The sequence below is a fragment of the Ptychodera flava genome, chromosome 12 (genome assembly GCF_041260155.1).
Source record: "Ptychodera flava strain L36383 chromosome 12, AS_Pfla_20210202, whole genome shotgun sequence".
Taxonomy (NCBI): domain Eukaryota; kingdom Metazoa; phylum Hemichordata; class Enteropneusta; family Ptychoderidae; genus Ptychodera; species Ptychodera flava.
The window spans coordinates 32,025,743-32,048,717 of record NC_091939.1 but is presented as its reverse complement, the minus strand read 5'-3'; the positions used below and the strand labels follow the sequence as shown (position 1 = coordinate 32,048,717).

General features: G+C 37.9%; 1 protein-coding gene across 1 annotated transcript; it reads left to right on the top strand.

Moving 5' to 3' along the window:
- The first annotated feature begins 11,051 nt into the window (after positions 1-11,051).
- On the top strand, positions 11,052-18,084 carry LOC139145641 (uncharacterized). The gene is made up of 4 exons (XM_070716917.1): positions 11,052-11,286; positions 16,091-16,135; positions 16,449-16,647; positions 16,938-18,084. Exons 2-4 carry the CDS (start codon positions 16,112-16,114, stop codon positions 17,393-17,395), a joined length of 681 nt encoding a protein of 226 aa, XP_070573018.1. The 5' UTR covers positions 11,052-11,286; positions 16,091-16,111; the 3' UTR covers positions 17,396-18,084.
- Positions 18,085-22,975: the final 4,891 nt, after the last annotated feature.

Genomic DNA, 22,975 nt, shown 5'->3' with positions numbered 1-22,975 from the left:
GCAAATCTGGTCATTACAGACTTATCGCTTGAGACGATTGAGTTTGGCTTTTCCATTGCATCGGTAAATGGAGAGAGAGAGAGAGAGAGAGAGAGACAGACAGACAGACAGACAGACAGATGTTTATCTGTCTGTCCATTCTGCCTAGGGTGTCTCCCTGTGTGAAGAGTGTCCTGTGGATTGACAAATTTATGACACCATACCTGTAACAGTTTTCACACGTTCAGACAGAAGCTTGGTAAGTATACCGGGCCCGCATGCAACATCTAATACATTGTCGTTTGTGTTGAGATTCAGTGCCTGGGAGATACTCTCGATCTTTGCAAGTGCAAGTTCGTGACGAAATGGATTATATGTCCTAACGTTTGTATCATTCATGCTGCTGTCCCCAGCGTATTACCTGACACGATAATGCAAATTTTTTTTCATTATTATAGTAACATTATCTCATCAATATAGATATCGATGTGTTATCACTCACAGTAATTCAACGTCATATTAATATTATTTCATCGACAGATGACCACTCATCATGACAACTAATTGAAGTGGAATTACATTTTACTGATAGACAATCCCGAATTTCTCCAGCACCCTCCATCCCCAATAACATTTGAGACTCGGGTAAAATACCTTGCAGTACAGCCAACACCGCGCAAAATAGTCCATAGGTGCTCAACACATTGAAATAACGTTTATGTATACCTACTGACCTTACGGCTTAAAATTCTATGTGTACGTTTTGCATATCCTGGGGCGCACTGCCTCATGGAACCGGTAAGGGGAGAACCATTTGAATTCGGGGGCTGGAGATGTGGGTATGGCAGCAATATTTTTCCCGCCTCTGTGGTGAAATGTTCAAACCTTGTTGTGTTAAATGATACAATCTGGTACAATCTGAGAGGCGTTTCAGTTTATTTGTCCTAGCTAAACTATTTGAAAATGACATAGGACACCCCTGGGGGAGAGCGCGAGAGTGGGCATCCCCCTCATGCATTCAAAACTTTAAGAAACTGATGTGTACAGGGGCGCATTCTAAGATTTTGCAATTTGTTTTATACTAAATCAGACTGAAAATGACACTGCACACTGATATTTTATTATATTTTGTGCATGATCAGTGTTTGAGTAACAATAGTCAACAATCCAACGTTGAAGACATTGCCCTTCTTCATGTTTTTTGAAAATGTTTGCGCCGCCAAAAGCGGCGCATCTCCAGAAAATGAGAGAATGAGAGAGTCAGATTTTTAAAATCTTGTGACAGTTTTTTTCCTTTTGTCTGCTATGATCATTTGTTTTCTAAACTGGATCATTTATTTTCCTTCTTCTTCACCCGTCGACATTTTTTTCCAAAAACCCTCAAGCCCCAAGCCCCCGGAAATCAAATGGTTCTCCTTAGAAGAACTGTATCGTCATACCTGTAGTTCATTATACTGACGGTACGTGAAACGATCAAGGATCCAATCTCAGCCCCTACAGATTTCGGACTCACTTTTATCTTATGCACAACGACTGTTAGAATATGCGGCTATTTTGTGAAGAGGTGGATTTTACAACACAAGATGACCGGTGACGAGACGTGAGACCTACCTTTTTCCGTACTATTGCCACTGCGGGCAAACAAGCTCAAGTTGATCCAGTGCCTGACAGAATCGGGTACAAGTTCATGTGTGCATAAACGCGACACGTAATAATTATACAGCTTCTGCGGTGATGTGCTTAGGTATTACAGTGACCCGAAAAAAATCTGGGTCACAGGGATGACTGATTTTGACTTTAACCCACACAGTCGCTTGTGGTTCGATACACGACGATGGCCGCTGTGGTATGCATTAGAAAAGTAGGGATTTGGAAAACGGAATGGCCGCTCAACGCACGTATCGCCGCCCACGGTTACGTGTGGTTCGATACTTAGCGGCCGCCGCGTGGTATGCATAGAAAAAAATAGGCACAGGGCGGCCGCTATGTATCGAACCACACGTAACTGTGGCATCACCGCGTTTTGAGACGGATTTCCCTCACAAAAAGCATTTTCATACTTCAAGTGAACAGAAACAGTGTCAATAGATTTTGACTTTTCTCTGCTTGAAGTAAAACAAAATACAATTGTTACTTACACCATAATGCAAGGCATTCCTTTTGTAGGGATTAACTGAAAGAAGACATCCGGTTGAAGACGACCCTGATCAAGATTCTGACTGAAATGCATATTTGCAGAATAGCATAAAGAACCTGTTAGAAAAAATTGCTTCAAGCCAGACAAACGCTTGGCATGTTTACGCTAAGAATGTGCCGACTTTTATCAAACACCATTTTCGTACTTCCACTGTTTCAGTGAACTCAATACAATAATAATTGTAATCTTAATCGTAGTAATAATCGTGTCTTTGAGCGGATTCGAAACATATATCATATTTTTTCCTTCATTCCATTCCGATGGTATTCATGTCTTTTTACAACGTGTAAACTTTTGATCATTATCACTTATAGAATATTTAAATTGTTGAGATAAATATTGGGCCGAAAATGTAAACCACTCCAGAGTCTTATGGAAAATTATTTAGTTTGTGCTTTGCCGAAGATACATCTAATCCTAAATTAGGCAGCTGAGAGCCCCCTGAGGTTATCAAATGGGTTAAAAAACTGAAGCGCAAAAATCAACCGGTCTCTTTCCGAGAAAACAGAGAAAAAATTAGAAGCTATGAAAATTACGGAATTAAGGGGCTATACATCGTCGACGATGCATTGCGTTGGAGACAGACTTTGAAATAGTGCATGATCCGGACTAGGAGAAGACCCCACAGGCTCCAGGGAATATTGTCCAGCGATATGACCTGCGAAAAAGATGTTTAAGTAATCCTTGTGGTATATTTTAAATCTTTGGATTCGTCAAAGAGGCAATATTTTGTTCAGCAGTTTTGAGACTTCGAAATGCCAGGTCTCTGGAATTATCTATTTACTTGCGCAATCCTTCGACACACGAGTAAGCCTACACGATGAAAGATTAATACTTTTATTCAAACACTCATCACAGTGCACATTTGATTTTGGCGTCAATAATAAATTAGCGTAAACATGTTACAACTCAACAATTAACAGTTTAAGATCTCCAACAAAAGATATTTATCGTAGTTTTAAAATGCTTTTCGAATCGGCCACTCTAACGCTTTTTTGAGCGAAACAGAAGGATTGCAAAAAATTGACACTGACTATTGGAGATATAATATTAATTTTTATTTATTTATTTGTATTTCTTTATTTCTTTATTTCTTTATTTCTTTATTTATTTATTTATTTATTTAATCTATTTATTTATTTATACTGAAACCCAACAGGCCAAGACCAATAACTGGATTCAGTCAAATGTACATAATAAATTGAGGACAAGACAGAACAAAAAAACACACATCAAATAAAAAAAAAAAACCCAGACCGACAAACATCAAATACATTCAACACTTAAAGGCTTATCAGCAAGAAATAAAAGAACTGTATACACTTTGCATAAAACATAAAAACTAGAAAACAGATCAACATCAAAACGATTTATATTATTTAAAAGATTCATTGCCCGAGATTTACTTCCTGAGATTTACTCGATGATTGGGTATTCTGAATAAGTCAGAAGACCTGAGACGCCTCGGAGGGACGTAAAAATGAAGCTTATAGGTAATATCTGGACAATCAGCCAAAACATTGGCACACTTGTGAACCAAGCAAAGATCTAAAATTTGACGACGTATGTAGAGTGGTCAAATAATTTGCAAAAATAATATGCTAGGGAAAATATATATATAAATTAACTTTAGGTGACCCGTGCATTAATTGATGATCGGGCCCAGTATTGAATATTGAAGTGAAAAATACTTCCTTTTTTGTTAGACACATTTAGCGTTTTGTTTGACCGTGTAAGAAACATGTATTTGCATTCAGTAGTAACCTTCAATAAGAAGGAAATGTGCACTTTTAGTTTGGAGGGGGCCAGCTTTTTTTTCACAAAGCAGTACAGCAAAGCTGGTGGTTTCGTGTTCCTTTACTGCTGTGCGTGCAAATAAACTGCAATGCTTGACGTTATTTGACTTTTTGGTGCTTGCCATGATACCGTTTTCTGACAGTCTAAATCTTGTCTTGTAAATTTAGATATTGGCGAATGCCAGTTTTTTTCACATGCTAGCAATATGAAATCATTGACCAACGCCAGATATTTCTGAGACTACTTTCAGACACTTGCAACCAACACTGCATATATTACTCTCAGATATTCTAGATTCTCAGATGATAATTATGGAAACACTGCAGTGTACGAGATAACAAAGAAATAATAGCCATGCAACAATACGATGTGGTTGTGTTGATGGATCGTTTTTGATTTAGATTTACTTAACAAGGTTTGCAATTGACCGTCCTTGTAGAAGTCTATTACGAGACAAAGAGGAAAACATTAATTTTTGATGTGAATTTAGTGTACATTGGACACCATCTTAAAAACTGACAATTGATAGTTCTTTTCAATGAGACGTACATGTTGTTGCAGTTAATCTTAATGTTGAAAACTATATAATTCACTTTGGACAACTTAGCTATTGATATAAAGTAGTCAAACACCACAACAATTTGAAGCATTTAGATTTTAAATATTGCTGAATGACTTCAAAATTCATTCACATTTTGCAGGCAAGTACATATGATTAATCCGCCAATGATAAGTGTGCAACATGGCCAAGATGTTTGCCAAACACAGTGCAGGTGCCGCCACCTGGTAGATTTCATCAGTTTCGCAAAATCATCACAAAACATGTTTTGAAGGCTGATATACGGATTTTACTTTTTTTTTTACCTTGACCTACAATTTGGAGGGGAAATTAGAGCTGTTCGTAACTGCCCTCCCACTAGCAGACACGGGAAAAATGCCCTCCCACTGAATTTTGACGCCCACTGCCCTCAAGTATCTATGGTCTGCCCGCTCCCCACTCCCCATAACAATTCAAACTCCCCACTGCCCTCTTACCTCTACTGACATTCCCCATTGCCCACTTAATGTCCTCTAGGCAATCAAAGACAGCGCAAAACCTTGAAAGCAGCTAGTACTATACCTTAGAACATTGCCCCCTCTACGTTAGGAGCTTATATCTCCCCACAAGTTCTATCAAGCACGACTTTCCCCTCCCTCTCCATATTTTCCGTTAACCACTGTCAACAATTTTTTCCCGCCCACTGGGAAATGAATTTCTTCCCCGCCCACAGTAAATACTGACTTTTCTCCCCGACCGCTGATCAGTTTCGAAATTTACACGCCCGCTGAAAAATTGCGCACGAACACCTTTTTGCACAAACAGCGTAGTTGGCGGCACCTGCATCATATTCAATAAAAGTTGACCGAAGTTCAGGATTTGTACAATGAGGTTTCGACGGCTGCAAGAAAGGTTCTTTACTAAAAATAAATATTATTTTCATAAATATTGTTCGTATTTTAATATAGATACACCACGGGAACGGATATGAAACTGTGATATCAGATGCGTACGAACTGAGATCTTATTGAAAAGGGATTGAATTTTCTTTTTTACGTCAGTGGTCAGTATTTCAAGCAACGAGAGGTTTGCATTTGAAACGAAAAACTACCCCCACGTAAACCATTCGTGAATCTCCCTTAAAAGTGACCTGCTAACACTTTCTCTCCAAAACCCCTTTCACTGGTCAAATCGATGTCAATTTTGACCGTTACAGCGAAAGTGGGTTAGTTACAGCTTTTCTTCTTCCTCCGCCGGATTTAAAGCCTTAAGAGAGGCAGAAACGCTACTGATGCCTTTTGTTCTGTTTAATGTACAACCCTGGTGATTTTCGAACGGACTATCGTAAGATCCAAAGGAGAAAATGCTGAAAATCGATGATAATTTTTAAATATTTGAGGTGTAATTCTTGACATTGGGGGCGCCCTTTTAGCCGCGCCGAGATGAGGCACTGACTGCTAAATCAATACGGGAGGGTACAGAAAGTCAACTGAAAACTGCGTGAAGGATTCTTGAGATGTGAATTTCATTCTAATGTTATAATTAGTCTATTGGCAGGCTCTATTTCTGATACATTCACGGACATGAAACGCCGGCAAGGTTGATAAACAGGGACAAGTCCGGCAAATTTCATGAAACTATTGTGAGTTGTACATGCCAGTTCAAAGTATCAAATGTCGGCACTTTCGCTATCTAATCATGCTGTCAAAGTCACTATATACACAAACATATTCGCGATTGATAAATTATAAAGATCAGAGCGTCATTACTTCTTCTACTTTACTTCAAATCGGTTAACACGTCTCTAAAATCATTGGCAGAAATAAAGCATAACTTGACAAAATATGTCGAAAGATGTTTTACAACTGACAGGTACCACTCGACTTTTCCCCTTTTAAAACACAGCAAACTCAGCCTCTGTGCATTACAAATGCTCCAAACTGCCCTCTCCTCGCCACATGGGGTTATCTCCTCACCACATGGGGTTATCTCCTATAGCCCTCGGCAGACTGGTAAAGAGAGAGCAAATCTACTCCATGGCCGTCGGTCGGACTTCTTGCAAATTGTCTCTCGGGAATATGGTGAAAATTTGGCCATATGATTTTTTTCCTTACTATCTGCTGTGAGAAAGAAACTTGTCAAAATGGTTGACTGCAAAGAAATCAATTTCCAACATTTTTCCCGAAAAAGAGCGATTGTTTTGCAAGCCATGCTGAAAATATAATCCATTATTTTCATCCAGTGCTCAGCATTAGAAGTTTGTATAATTAAGAGACCCGCGGATGAATGCTATGTTGCCACGACGTTCTGAACATAAAATGTTCCTGTAAAGTTCCCGTTTATTTATAACAACATACGTCTTACGTTAGTCAGGCTAGGTTATTTAAGGTGAGCGATGATAGACTATGAATAATCAGAGGAAATATAGAAATCATTTTGTACAGTACAAATCAGTATTAATTAACAATCGGTAGTTAAGTAGGTTAGTGAAGTACATCAAAGAGAAATGGGCTTTTGGTATGGCAGGTTATCATGTATATCTCCAACTTGTTTGTGAAAGGGTGTTGAACTTTGACCTGGCTGTATCGAGAGCTGGTATACCACCTGTTATAGGGAACTTGCATATGCATTCTTTTGGCTGCTGTTGTCATTTCAATGAAGAAATGGCTCGCTGTGACGCGAAATGTATTCATGACTCACGTTTACATCACATTCAATAAAAGTTGACCGAAGTTCATAATTTGTACAATGAGGTTTCGACGGCTGCAAGAAAGGTTCTTTACTAAAAATAAATATTATTTTCATAAATATTATTCGTATTTACATATAGATACACCATAGCAAGGGATTTGAAACTGTGATATCATATATGTAGGAAACATCTTATTGAAGAAGCATTTCATTTTTTGCGTCAGTGGTCAGTATTTCAAGCAACGGGAGGTTTGCATTTGAGACGAAAAAAGTACCCCCACGTAAACCGTTCGTGGATCTCCCTTAAAAGTGACCTGCTAACACTTTCTCTCCAAAACCCCTTTCACTGGTCAAATCGATGTCAATTTTGACCGTTATAGCGAAAGTGGGTTGGTTACATCTTTTCTTCTTCCTTCGCCTTAAGAGAGGCAGAAACGCTACTGATGCCTTTTGTTCTGTTTAATGTACATCACTGGTGACTTTTATACGGGTTCTGGTAAGATCCAAAGGAGAAAATGCTGAAAATCGATGATAATTTTTAAATATTTGAGGTGTAATTCTTGACATTGGGGGCGCCCTTTTAGCCGCGCCGAGATGAGGCACTGACTGCTAAATCAATACGGGAGGGTACAGAAAGTAAACTGAAAACTGCGTATTAAATGAAGGATTCTTGAGATGTGAATTTCATTCTAATGTTATAATTAGTCTATTGGCAGGCTCTATTTCTGATACATTCACGGACATAAAACGCCGCTGATACATTCACGGACATAAAACGCCGGCAAGGTTGATAAACAGGGACAAGTCCGGCAAATTTCATGAAACTATTGTGAGCTGTACATGCCAGTTCAAAGTATCAAATGTCGGCACTTTCGCTACCTAATCATGCTGCCAAAGTCACTATACATAGCACGCTACACAAATATATTCGAGATTGATAAATTATAAAGATCAGAGTGTCATTTCTACTTTTACAATACTTCAAATCGGTTAACACGTCTCTAAAATCATTGGCAGAAATAAAGCATAACTTGACAAAATATGTCGAAAGATGTTTTACAACTGACAGGTACCACTCGACTTTTCCCCTTTTAAAACACAGCAAACTCAGCCTCTGTGCATTACAAATGCTCCAAACTGCCCTCTCCTCACCACATGGGGTTATCTCCTATAGCCCTCGGCAGACTGGTAAAGAGAGAGCAAATCTACTCCATGGCCGTCGGTCGGACTTCTTGCAATATTATGAAAATTTGGCCATATAATTTTTTTCCCTACTGTCTGCCGTGAGAAAGAAACTTGTCAAACTGGTTGACTACAAAGAAATCAATTTCCACACTCTTTTCCGGAAAGAGCGATTTTTTTGCAAGCCATGCTGAAAATATAATCCATTATTTTCATCCAGTGCTCAGCATTAGAAGTTTGTATAATTAAGAGACCCGCGGATGAACATGCATGCTATGTTGCCACGACGTTCTGAACATAAAATGTTCCTGTAAAGTTCCCGTTTATTTATAACAACATACGTCTTACGTTAGTCAGGCTAGGTTATTTAAGGTGAGCGATGATAGACTATGAATAATCAGAGGAAATATATATATATCATTTTGTACAGTACAAATCGGTAGTTGAGTAGGCTAGTGAAGTACATAAAAGAGAAAATGGGCTTTTGGTAAGGCAGGTTATCATGTATATCTCCAACTTGTTTGTGAAAGGGTGTCGAACTTTGACCTGGCTGTATTGAGAGCTGGTATAACACCTGTTTAGGGGACTTGCATATGCATTTTTTTGGCTGCTGTTGTCATTTCAATGAAGAAATGGCTCGCTGTGACGCGAAATGTATTCATGGCTCACGTTTACATCATCAGGTGCCGCCAACTGGTAGATTTCATCAGTTTCGCAAAATCATCACAAGACATGTTTTGAAGGCTGATATACTGATTTTATTTTTTATTTTTTTGACCTTGACCTAAAATTTGGAGGGGAAATTAGAGCTGTTCGTAACTGCCCTCCCACTAGCAGACACGGGAAAAATGCCCTCCCACTGAATTTTGACGCCCACTGCCCTCCAGTATCTATGGTCTGCCCGCTCCCCACAACAATTCAAGCTCCCCACTGCCCTCTCCCCACTACTGACATTCCCCATTGCCCACTTAATGTCCTCTAGGCAATCAAAGACAGCGCAAAACCTTGAAAGCAGCTAGTACTATACCTTAGAACAGTGCGCCCCTCTGAGTTGGGCGCTTATATCTCCCCACGACTTTCCCTCCCTCTCCGTATTTTCCGTTACCCACTGTCAAAAATTTTCTCCCCTCCCACTGAAAAAATGAAATTTCTTCCCCGCCCACAGTAAATACTGACTTTTTCTCCCCGCCCGCTGATTAGTTTTGAAATTTGCCCGCCCGCTGAAGAATTGCGCACGAACACCTTTTTGCACGAACAGCTTAGTTGGCGGCACCTGCATCATATTCAATAAAAGTTTACCGAAGTTCATGATTTGTAAAATGAGGTTTAGACGGCTGCAAGAAAGATTCTTTACTAAAAATAAATATTATTTCATAACTATTGTTCGTATTTTAATATAGATACACCATAGCAAGGGATGTGAAACTGTGATATCAGATGCGTACGAAAGATCTTATTGAAAAGGGATTTCATTTTCTTTTTTACGTCAGTGCTCAGGATTTCAAGCAACGAGAGGTTTGCATTAGAGGCGAAAAGCTACCCCCACGTAAACCATTCGTGAATCTCCCTTAAAAGTGACCTGCTAACACTTTCTCTCCAAAACCCCTTTCACTGGTCAAATCGATGTCAATTTTGACCGTTACAGCAAAAGTGGGTTAGTTACAGCTTTTCTTCTTCCTCCGCCGGATTTAAAGCCTTAAGAGAGGCAGAAACGCTACTGATGCCTTTTGTTCTGTTTAATGTACAACCCTGGTGACTTTTGAACGGACTCTGGTAAGATCCAAAGGAGAAAATGCTGAAAATCGGTGATAATTTTCAAATATTTGAGGTGTAATTCTTGACATTGAGGGCGCCCTTTTAGCCGCGCCGAGATAAGGCACTGACTGCTAAATCAATACGGGAGGGTACAGAAAGTAAACTGAAAACTGCGTATTAAATGAAGGATTCTTGATGTGAATTTCATTCTAATGTTATAATTAGTCTACAGGCAGGCTCTATTCTGATACACTAACGGACATAAAACGCCGGCGCGGCAAGGTTGATAAACAGGGACAAGTCCGGCAAATTTCATAAAACTATTGTGAGTTGTACATGCCAGTTCAAAGTATCAAATGTCGGCACTTTCGCTATCTAATCATGCTGTCATAGTCACTATACATAGCACGCTACACAAACATATTCGCTATTGATAAATTATAAAGATCAGAGCGTCATTACTTCTTCTACTTTACTTCAAATCGGTTAACACGTCTCTAAAATCATTGGCAGAAATAAAGCATAACTTGAGAAAATATGTCGAAAGATGTTTTACAACTGACTGGCAGTGCCCCTTTTGGAATCGCTATATACAGACCTATGCAAACTGCATTTTTTTTCGACTGTCTTTGATTTGAAAATCAATTGAAATAACGTATATCAAATCACAGATGCGTACTGTAGGGATGGCAGTGTGGAGACGCGAATCAAAGCGCCTCCATTCGGTAGGAAATGAACCAGCTGATGCTCCAGGTCCTGCACTTGCAGCAGCTCCCTAGCACTGAGCATGCCTTTGTACGAAAGCCGCTGAGGGCCATCGTACTTCCTACTTCATATTTCAACGCGACTTCTCACTTCAAAATTTCATTTCTAAATTTAGAAACTCCTACACATTTCTCACTTCAAAATTTCGTGCGACTTCTCACTTCAAAATTTCATTTCTAAATTTAGAAACTCTTACACATTTCTCACTTCAAAATTCGTGTAATGGGGACTTCTCACTTCAAAGTTTTGCTTCTAAAATTAGACACTTCGACAAACTTCTCACTTCATAATGTTGACGACCCACAATTCCTGTAACAAGATGGTGGCAGTCAGGACACATGGTCGAGACGGCTGAGATCGTGTATGTTTCGCGATTTAGCAGGTAAGATTTCCATTGATTTTATCATAAGTCAGTTGATGTGTGCAATAATGCAGCTGCCGCGAACCTAATACCGAGGTACGATTGAAAACGTTTGAACACACGACCGATGAAATAAGATGATCAACGAACTGATCAGGACGGTGATTCCTCCATAATTAATACATTCCCCACTATTTATGAGCGAATGTGTGTGATAGGCAATATTGTCACTCACAGAAATCTCTCATACATCAATTGCGTAAATACTTCTTCGATTTCTGCAGATTTCCTCAATTTACATTTACTCGAACGAGCTCTTATATTGTTAGAAATTGTAGTGCTGTAACTTAGGCCTTCTGTTTGAAGACTATTTACAACCGAGATATTTTACCTGTAAAAGGTAACATAAAAGCATAAAAAAACATCACAAATGAGTTTTAGTTTAGGTATTTTGTAATAAATGACACTGAAACGTTCATACATCTAACAACAAAATTAAGTTTCTGAATTTATAGGCTCTGGTACGTATTTCTCACTTCAACTTTGTAGATTTAGACTTTGGCATGTATTTCTCGCCTAAACTACAGTATTATTTTTTTCTCACTTCAAAGTTTCGCGAGGACTTCTCACTCCAAAAAATGTCCAACTTCTCACTTCAAAAAATGTCCGACTTCTCACTTCAAAATTTCGCGAGGACTTCTCACTTCAAAAAAATTCCGACTTCTCACTTCAAAATTTCGCTACGACTTCTCACTTCAAAAAAATCCCGACTTCTCACTTCAAAATTTCGCGAGGACTTCTCACTTCAAAATTTCACTACGACTTCTCACTTCAAAAAAATTCCGACTTCTCACTTCAAAATTTCACTACGACTTCTCACTTCAAAAAAATTCCGACTTCTCACTTCAAAATTTCGCGAGGACTTCTCACTTCAAAATTTCACTACGACTTCTCACTTCAAAAATTTTCCGACTTCTCACTTCAAAATTTCGCTACGACTTCTCACTTCAAAATTTCGCTACGACTTCTCACTTCAAAATTTCGCTACGACTTCTCACTTCAAAATTTCGCTACGACTTCTCACTTCAAAATTTCACTACGACTTCTCACTTCAAAAATTTTCCGACTTCTCACTTCAACATTGTGTTTCTAAATTTAGACCTATCTACGCATTTCCCACTTCAAAATTTAGCCATCCCATAATTTCTTTCACCACATGACACAGAGACTAGATGGTCGCCAACGCTGGACATTATAATCACTGTAACACGGTAGGACTGTCTCATGATTTATAGTTAAGATTCACTTGATCACAATGGCCAAAATTCGTGTAAGCTTCGCGATTTATAAGTTAATTTCATCGTAAGTCAGCTGCTGTGTGCAACAATGCAGCTGGTGCGAGCTTTACCGAGGCAACGTTTAACATGTTTGGACAACTTACTGATCAAAGATGATCAACTTACTGATCAAAGGACAGTAATTCCCTCACAATTAATAAATTACTCTCCCATTTATGAGCGAATGTGTGGATTGATAGTATGAACACTCATTGAAAGCTGTAACACATCAATTTGTGTAAATACTTCTACGATTTCTGCTGTATGAACTAGCACTGTCCTTAACGGAAGTCGACCATCATTTACACGATACTTCGAGCTGTAGGCCCTAAATAATCCTTATATATCAGGCTGTAACTTAATCCTTATATAATTAGAAATATCGGGGTAATACTGTAACCTAGTCCTTCTGTCTGAAAAACACTTAAAAGCGAGATATTTTAGTCTTCAAAAGCAATACAAAAACATCATGAATGTGTTTTGGTTTTGTTACTTTCTATACAGTAAAACTCCAAGATCTTACAAATCACATTCCTAAATGCAGACTTTATCACGTACTTCTCACTTCAAAATTTCGCGAGGACTTCTCACTTCAAAATTTCACTACGACTTCTCACTTCAAAATTTCGCGAGGACTTCTCACTTCAAAATTTCGCGAGGACTTCTCACTTCAAAATTTCACTACGACTTCTCACTTCAAAATTTCGCGAGGACTTCTCACTTCAAAATTTCACTACGACTTCTCACTTCAAAATTTCGCGAGGACTTCTCACTTCAAAATTTCACTACGACTTCTCACTTCAAAATTTCGCGAGGACTTCTCACTTCAAAATTTCACTACGACTTCTCACTTCAAAATTTCGCTACGACTTCTCACTTCAAAATTTCGCTACGACTTCTCACTTCAAAAAAATTCCGACTTCTCACTTCAAAAAAATTCCGACTTCTCACTTCAAAATTTCACTACGACTTCTCACTTCAAAAATTTTCCGACTTCTCACTTCAAAATTGTGTTTCTAAATTTAGACCTATATACGCATTTCCCACTTCAAAATTTAGCCATCCCATAATATCACCACATGACACAGAGACAAGATGGTCGCCAACGCTGGACAGTCCTACCGTGTTACGGTGATTATAATAATCACCGTAACACGGTAGGACTGTCTCACGATTTATAGTTAAGATTCACTTGATCACGGTGGCCAAAATTCGTGTAAGCTTCGCGATTTATAAGTTAATTTCGTCGTAAGTCAGCTGATGTTTGCAACAATGCAGCTGGTGCGAGCTTTACCGAGGCAACGTTTAACATGTTTGGACAACTTACTGATCAAAGATGATCAACTTACTGATCAAAGGACAATGATTCCCTCACAATTAATAAATTACTCTCCATTTATGAGCGAATGTGTGGATTGATAGTATGAACACTCATTGAAAGCTGTAACACATCAATTTGTGTAAATACTTCTACGATTTCTGCTGTATCAACAAGCACCGTTCTTAACGGAAGTCGACCGGCATTTACAAAGGATATATCTCGAGCTGTAGGCCCTAAATAATCCTTATATAATTAGAAATATCGGGGTAATACTGTAACCTAGTCCTTCTGTCTGAAAAACATTTAAAAGCGAGATATTTTAGTCTTCAAAAGCAATACAAAAACATCATGAATGTGTTTTGGTTTTGTTACTTTCTATACAGTAAAACTCCAAGATCTTACAAATCACATTCCTAAATGCAGACTTTATCACGTACTTCTCACTTCAAAATTTCGCGAGGACTTCTCACTTCAAAATTTCGCGAGGACTTCTCACTTCAAAATTTCACTACGACTTCTCACTTCAAAATTTCGCGAGGACTCTCACTTCAAAATTTCACTACGACTTCTCACTTCAAAATTTCGCTACGACTTCTCACTTCAAAATTTCGCTACGACTTCTCACTTCAAAAAAATTCCGACTTCTCACTTCAAAAAAATTCCGACTTCTCACTTCAAAATTTCACTACGACTTCTCACTTCAAAAATTTCCGACTTCTCACTTCAAAATTGTGTTTCTAAATTTAGACCTATATACGCATTTCCCACTTCAAAATTTAGCCATCCCATAATATCACCACATGACACAGAGACAAGATGGTCGCCAACGCTGGACATTATAATCACCGTAACACGGTAGGACTGTCTCACGATTTATAGTTAAGATTCACTTGATCACGGTGGCCAAAATTCGTGTAAGCTTCGCGATTTATAAGTTAATTTCGTCGTAAGTCAGCTGATGTGTGCAACAATGCAGCTGGTGCGAGCTTTACCGAGGCAACGTTTAACATGTTTGGACAACTTACTGATCAAAGATGATCAACTTACTGATCAAAGGACAATGATTCCCTCACAATTAATAAATTACTCCACCATTTATGAGCGAATGTGTGGATTGATAGTAAGAACACTCATTGAAAGCTGTAACACATCAATTTGTGTAAATACTTCTACGATTTCTGCTGTATCAACAAGCACCGTTCTTAACGGAAGTCGACCGGCATTTACAAAGGATATATCTCGAGCTGTAGGCCCTAAATAATCCTTATATAATTAGAAATATCGGGGTAATACTGTAACCTAGTCCTTCTGTCTGAAAAACATTTAAAAGCGAGATATTTTAGTCTTCAAAAGCAATACAAAAACATCATGAATGTGTTTTGGTTTTGTTACTTTCTATACAGTAAAACTCCAAGATCTTACAAATCACATTCCTAAATGCAGACTTTATCACGTACTTCTCACTTCAAAATTTCGCGAGGACTTCTCACTTCAAAATTTCGCGAGGACTTCTCACTTCAAAATTTCTCTACGACTTCTCACTTCAAAAAAATTCCGACTTCTCACTTCAAAATTTCGCGAGGACTTCTCACTTCAAAATTTCGCGAGGACTTCTCACTTCAAAATTTCACTACGACTTCTCACTTCAAAATTTCGCGAGGACTTCTCACTTCAAAAAAATTCCGACTTCTCACTTCAAAATTTCGCGACGACTTCTCTCTTCCAAAAATTTCCGACTTCTCACTTCAAAATTTCACTACGACTTCTCACTTCAAAAAAAATTCCGACTTCTCACTTCAAAAAAAAATCCGACTTCTCACTTCAAAATTTCGCGAGGACTTCTCACTTCAAAAAATTTCCGACTTCTCACTTCAAAATTTTTCACTTCTCACTTCAAAAAATTTCTGATTTGTCACCTCAAAATTTCGTTTCTACTTTTGACACTTTGGACGTACATCTCTCACTTTAAATTTCCGATTCTAAGCTTACACTTGATCGCATATTTCTCACGTCAAACTTTTCCGTTGATGAAATTTAGACCTAGTGTAAGTTTTTCTTTTCATTTGCTAAAAATTTGCTTGGCAGTATGAGTGTCAGCATGATGACTGGCTTGTACAAGATGTTTTTACTTGTCTTAACTAAAATATATTTCCTATTTTGCCAACAGTGTCGTGGGTATTGAAGTACGATGATGTCTGGTCATTTTAAGAAGGTTGGTTTTAAGTTGCGTATCTTTGGGGAATGCTTAATACGGACCTTGTGTTATGTATTTCTATACCTTAGATGTGGAAATTCCATCATGGGTTACCAACCAACTCGCCAAAACCCATCGAAACGTTCGGTTCAGTAAAGGAAGTTAAAAGACAAATCACAACAAAGACGTCATCCATGAAAGATATATTGATATTTTTTAACATTAATCTTTGAGTTTATGTAAACACGTTCCACGCGTCTATACCTGATTGTATGATCATTTGAAATTTTATTACTGTTAAAAATGTACAACCCTTTCCCCTTTATTTTAGGTGGATGGTAGAAAGATCGTCTTCCTCGTATGTTTTCTTTGCTCTGGATTGTCGTCAGTAAATTGCATTTTACCTGACTACACACCAGCAGTCAATGCTCAAGCCGATGAAAGCGCTTATAGAGAGAGTCTGATTCAGGTTTATTTCAGTGCATGCTATTCAAACGAAGAAATTCTTGCCGCATTGGCCATCTCTCACGGTAAGTATTCAATGTGCAAATGCACATAAAGGCTGTTGTCTTAGATACCTTGGGGCTCTTAGTGATGTTGTTTCATTCCAATCAATGACTGAACACATTTTCAATGTTGCGGTATCTGAATGAAGTAATATACATATTTGCAATGCGCTTAAGCTAATTAGAGCACTTGTTGGTGTCTGTAGCATTAAGTCGTAATACTGATACTCCTCCATCACTTTTTAAATTGTTTATAATCAATAAAATATATATGTTTTGACATTTACGAGCCTGAATCATTTGTAACTTTGCAGGTGTTATTCTCAGTCTACGACATCTGAAGCGACTTCTGCAGAAATATGGCCTGAAACGCAGACAATGTCTAGGAACAGCATCAAACTTGCAACAAGTGGTTGCTACCATACAAAGTGAAATACAAGGTAGTGGGAAGTGCCTTGGATACAGAGCCATGTGGAAGAGGTTAAAAATTAAATACGGTCTGCGGGTGAATCGGGATACTGTTCTACACCTGCTAAATATCCTTGATCCTGACGGTATCCAGAGGCGTAAAAAGCATCGCCTTTTAAGAAGAAAATATGTTTCACCAGGACCAAATTTTATCTGGCATGTGGATGGCTATGACAAGTTGAAACCATTTGGTTTTGCAATTCACGGGGCAGTCGATGGTTTCAGTAGGCGTATTTTGTGGTTGGAGGTTGCTACCAGCAATAACAACCCACATATCATAGCAATTACTTTCTTGACTATGTAAAACAAATTGGTTTTGTTCCAAGAGTTTTAAGGTGCGACCGAGGTACAGAAAATTCTGCTCTTGAATATTTGCAACCATATTTCAGATGGAATGATTCTGATGATCTTGCTGGAATTAACAGTTTCATGTACGGCAAAAGTACGTCGAACCAGAGGATCGAGGCATGGTGGAGCAATATGCGCAAGCAGGGTGCTGATTGGTGGATTAACTATTTCAAAGATTTAAGAGACAGTGGACTGTTCCATGATCATGATCCTATACATGTAGAGTGTCTACGATTCTGTTATATGGGTGTTTTACAACAAGAGCTTCATGATATTGCTGTTGAATGGAATTTGCATTTTATTACAAGCAAGAGAAATGCAGAAAATGTGAGAGGCAAACCAGATGTATTGTATTTCTTACCTAGCATATATAATACTCGTGACTATGGAACCAGAGCAGATAAAAGTGAGATAGATATATTGTCTGATTTGTATTCAGAAATACCTCCATTGTATGGCTGTAGTGACGAGTTTGTTCAATTACTCAATGAAATTAAACCGCAGCAACAGGTGCCAACAACAGTAAATGAAGCAAATGAACTTTATTTGGAACTCCTACATGCTATCGAACAGTACAGTTAACGACCTTGCTGCATGTCAAACTATGTTGACCAAATGAGTGAAATAAACTAAACGTTTGACGAGCATGAGCATTTAGTGTTTTTCTTTGTGACCTGTGTACACCATAAAAGAAACGTAGACCTGTGAGTCAATCTGCAGCAGTTAAGGTAGAATGTGCCTGAGTGACAGATATTCGGACTCTCAAACTTTTACAATTCTTTTCTGATATACCACTTGTTGGGGTTCATTTTAAAGCTCTTGGTGTAAGAAAACTTCACTGGCTTAGTTTTTCTAAATTCGAAAATTTTAATTTTTCTCCATAGAGTCAACATAGGGATGGCCGCCATTTTCCATTTTAAATATCGGTAAATCTTAAGTTATTCCTCCAGTACCAAAATTTGCTCTGTGACCCTGATTTTTATTCCCGACTTTGAAAGAGAAATGTTGAAAGATTTCTAAAAGAAAGTTTGAGCAAAAGTTTAAATCTTTCACTTTCAGGGCGCATACTACCTTAAAAAAGGAACGCTATTTGTAAAGTTTGCACTTCTTATACACACACAATGCTTCTCACCTTGTAGAGCTAAAACTGTTAATTATTGAGTGGCTACAGTTCTCATCCTATTAGAAGCAACAGCATTGAAGCTTTTGCAATGAATCCTGTAAGCTCATGTAGCCAGAGGGGACATGATGTAGCTTTTCCTGGCATCAAAGTCAATGACCATTTTAATCACGTTTTATTGCTAGGCAAAGCTATTGTAAGGGACGGACCATTAGATCTTGGGAGGGGGTGGTCAAAAACAGAAAAAAATTCAGAGCAGAAAGTTAGGAAAAAAATCTTCAAACTAGTTATATAAAATATAAAAAAATAAATGAGAACACAAATGCGTAAAAAAAATCTGCAAAAGTCTTTAAAATCTTGAATTTTTTTAGATTTTATCGACAGGAAGCAGCTTTCTGTATTTTTAGTAAATCCTCCAGGCACAGTTTTAATTTTCTTGTATACATTTAGAGTGATCATCTTATCTTTTCAGGAATTTTGTATTCTGATCACAAACTTATAAAATTATAGAGCCTGTTTTCTACTTGTTTCATGCGTACAAACCAAGCAGGTACACTAGGTAAAACATTGAAACTATGGTGTGGCTGTCAAGACAGAAAGTTATATTTGCCTTTAAAAACTATCTACTGTTGATTGACCAATCAGAGTGCTCAATTCTGGGTGTTTTATCTACTCGTAAAGCCTTGGTCACCAAATTCCAGAAACGAATGACAGCGCCGTAGTAAAGTACTGTCCAATCAAAAGTGAACATGTCATATTCTATAGACATCTGGTACGTTTTAATATTCAAAATTTGGTAACACAGCGGAATTCAGCTGCAACACAAAATCTGCTGTGGTACAAACATAAACTAATGTGCCCTAGGGCATTTATAGGATGTTCCATTACATTGGAAGGCTATTTCACAATAAAAGTTTTAATTCACATCCTAGATATGTTACATTGACAAAAGGGACGGTTGACGTAAACACATTGAAAACGAAAATATATCAGTTAGGGGCGATAGTTTTTAAGTCGGATAAAACCCTCGTACTCGGGCTCTTCTGGTATATAAAGTCCAACCCTACGATAAAATGTCTCGGCCTGCGGCCTCGACATTTTATCGTTGGTTGGACTTTATATACCAGAAGAGCCCTCGTACTCGGGCTTTATCCTATACTTTAAGGTATAACGCACCTCGGGGACAGAAATTCAGGCCTTCAAATTTATCAATTTTTTTCTGACCTACCACTTGTGGGGGCTCCTTTGAAGCTCTTGGCAAAAGAAAAGTTTTCACCGTCTTAGTTTTTCGAAAATCGAAAAATTTTTATTTTTTCTCATTGAGTTGACACAGGGATGGCGGCCATTTTGAATGTCAAATATCGAGAAATCGCAAGTTATTTGTCTCTCTAGTACCAAAGTTTGCAAGGTGACCCCTGATTTTTATTCTTGCTTTGGTAAGAGAATGGTGGAAAGTTGCACTGAGGCAAGTTTGAGCAAAAGTTCAAGTCTTTCACTTTTGAGGTGCATATTACCTTAAGATCAAGGTGAACAGATGCAGGCCACATCAGGTTCATTTTTTCACAGCATTTTATTGCAATGATGAATGCAAGAATGGGTGAACAAGTAGAAACATGTCAATAATGATAAAACAACATATCAAGTCATAACGTATTATTTTGCTTTTAAAAAGGCATTTTCAGTTCTTTTTCTCAAAAACCAGCCTTAACAAGTCATCGTTGATGACACAGTCCCCACTTGTTAATGGGTATTTTGATTACAAGTCCTCAGAGAGGATAAGGTTCTCTTCATTAATTAGGTCTGTGATAAAAATACTTTGATACAGATGGCGCTCAATGGCCAAGAATGAGTTCCATGGTGATGAAAACATAAACCAATGTAGGCCAAAAGGTCATTAAATGAGTCAACTAGGAATTAATTGACAGGATGTTGCAAAATATTTTTGCGTAGTATCCTAACACTAACAGATTATCACCGGTACCATATTTGATAAAGTTTGATGCAGTATTTACAACACTATGAGATCAACATCTGTATCAAGTTTCATCAAATTTGACACTGTATTTGCGGATATATCACTCTAATTAGGATAGTTCATTACATATGCAATTACAGATTAATTAAAATGACACTCATAAATGTCTTTTTCACTGTTAATGCAATGTGAGCTTAACATCTGTGCAAAGTTTCATGAAATTTGATGCAGTATTTCTTGACATATCAACCTAATTACGAAACTTCAATAATTGACATGATACTGCTACATGACGTGAAACAAATTGACCTACATATGTATGAAATAGGTCGATGTCCTTGTACCAACTTTGAATGATACTGGTGGAAATATGTCTGAGTTATGGCTCTGTACATGAGAAAATCATAAAAAAATGGCCGCACGGCAGCCATATTGGATCGTATCACAAAACAAATTGACGTGCATATCTATGACATTGGTCAATGTCCTTTTACCAACTTTGAATAAAATCGGTTAACACATGTCTGACTTATGGCTCTGTACATGTAAAAATCACAATAAAATGGCGGCCATATTGGATCGTATCACAAAACAAATCAACGTGCATATGTATGACATATGAAGTAATCCTTGTACCAAGTTTGAATGAAATCGCTCCAGGTATCTCTAAGATATCTGCGTGAACGGATGGACAGACAGACGGACGGACGCACACACGGACATGACCAAACCTATAAGTACCCCCGGACGGTGTCCGTGGGGACTAAAAACAAGAGCAACACATCTTTAACATTCAACAAATCCCAACACAAAAACACACAAAAGGGTTGAACTTTGAAGGTTTCTTTATAGCAAACTGCATAAATCTGCACGACTAATCATTTGCGTGTACACATTTATGTCATTTGAGATCAAATACAAGCAAATCAAAAGGTTTTGGCATACACTTTCAAGAAAATAACACTATATGTCTGATGAAGCCAGGTGAGATTACTTTTGGACATTTTCACAATGTTTGTTCTCTTTAATCAACTCCTTTACAAATGCAACACTACATATGCACTTATCAATATAGCTAATATGTGTTGGGTGGCCATTCAAGTGAATTCACATTCATTTCCACCTGGTTAAGTGTTAAAAGTTCAAGCTGCAGTCTGTTTGCACAATGATTGTCCTTCCTATCAAGAGTAAGGCAAAGCAATAGTCTAACAGTAGAGCAATAAATATGCAAAAAAGATGAAAGGCTACAGTAGTATTTGTGAAATCGAGCACAAAGGTAATCGAGGTCACGTGATATTTTGTCAAAAAAATTGTATCCCATAGATTTCCCAACATACCAAAAATCAGACCTCCAGCTCTATTGGCTTGCCCAAAATTAGATATGTGCATAATTAATGAGGTAAAGGTTGTGGCATCATAAGGTCTCCCATCATACAAAATATGAAGGGTGTAGCCCTTGTGGTTACTGAGTTATGGACATATGTGTATATTTGGGGTCACAGGTCACGTGATATTTTGTCAAAAAAATTGTATCCCATAGCTTTCCCAACATACCAAAAATCAGACCTCCAGCTCTATTGGCTTGCCCAAAATTAGATATGTGCATAATTAATGAGGTAAAGGTTGTGGCATCATAAGGTCTCCCATCATACAAGATATGAAGGGTGTAGCCCTTGTGGTTACTGAGTTATGGATATATGTGTATATTTGGGGTCACAGGTCACGTGATATTTTGTCAAAAAATTGTATCCCATAGTTATCCCTACATAACAAAAATCAGAACTATAGCTCAATTATGAAGCCCAGAATTAGGTATGTGCATAATTAACACAGGAAGTGGCTGGTCATGTGACATTTTGTTGAAAAACTTTGCTCCCATAGTTATCTCTATGTACCAAAAACACATTGAAGTTGACAGCCAGTTAGAATGAAATCCGATCAAGCTGCAAAACTTAATTAGCCAAGGTATTGTGTATCAGCGATTTTTACAACATTAACAGCTGGGCTTGATGTGGTCTTGTTTATATCTTTAATCAGCAACACCTCTCAGTTACACATCAAACCAGGGCCACTCCACTGTCCGCCAGACAGAGACACATAAACAAATCACCACTCTTTGCAATGTCATGTATCTTTCTTTTTATTCGTGATGAACAAATGAGCTTGAAAGTTCAGGAAGGTTTTAAAATTTTCACTTGTCCAGTCTCAGTGAATCTACATATTAAACAATTTTGGGAATTCCTGACAATTGGACACAATGATAAGTTTTCTGTTGTTAACAACAGTCTAATCATTGCAATCCTAGTTCTTACAAATGAATCGAATCGTGAAATACTGTGAGGAACATTCTCATCACAGTATACCTCAAAAACAGAACGAAAGAGAAAGTACTATAGCTGTTACAACTTTAAAAATACCTAAAGCTAAAATAGAAATAATAG

Bases quoted from the DNA above. Each gene is read 5' to 3' on its own strand.
- LOC139145641 (XM_070716917.1), top strand. From the start codon at position 16,112: ATGATGTCTGGTCATTTTAAGAAG. The intron at 16,136-16,448 runs GTTGGTTTTAAG...CCTTTATTTTAG, and splicing joins TGTCTGGTCATTTTAAGAAG to GTGGATGGTAGAAAGATCGT. The intron at 16,648-16,937 runs GTAAGTATTCAA...GTAACTTTGCAG, and splicing joins CGCATTGGCCATCTCTCACG to GTGTTATTCTCAGTCTACGA.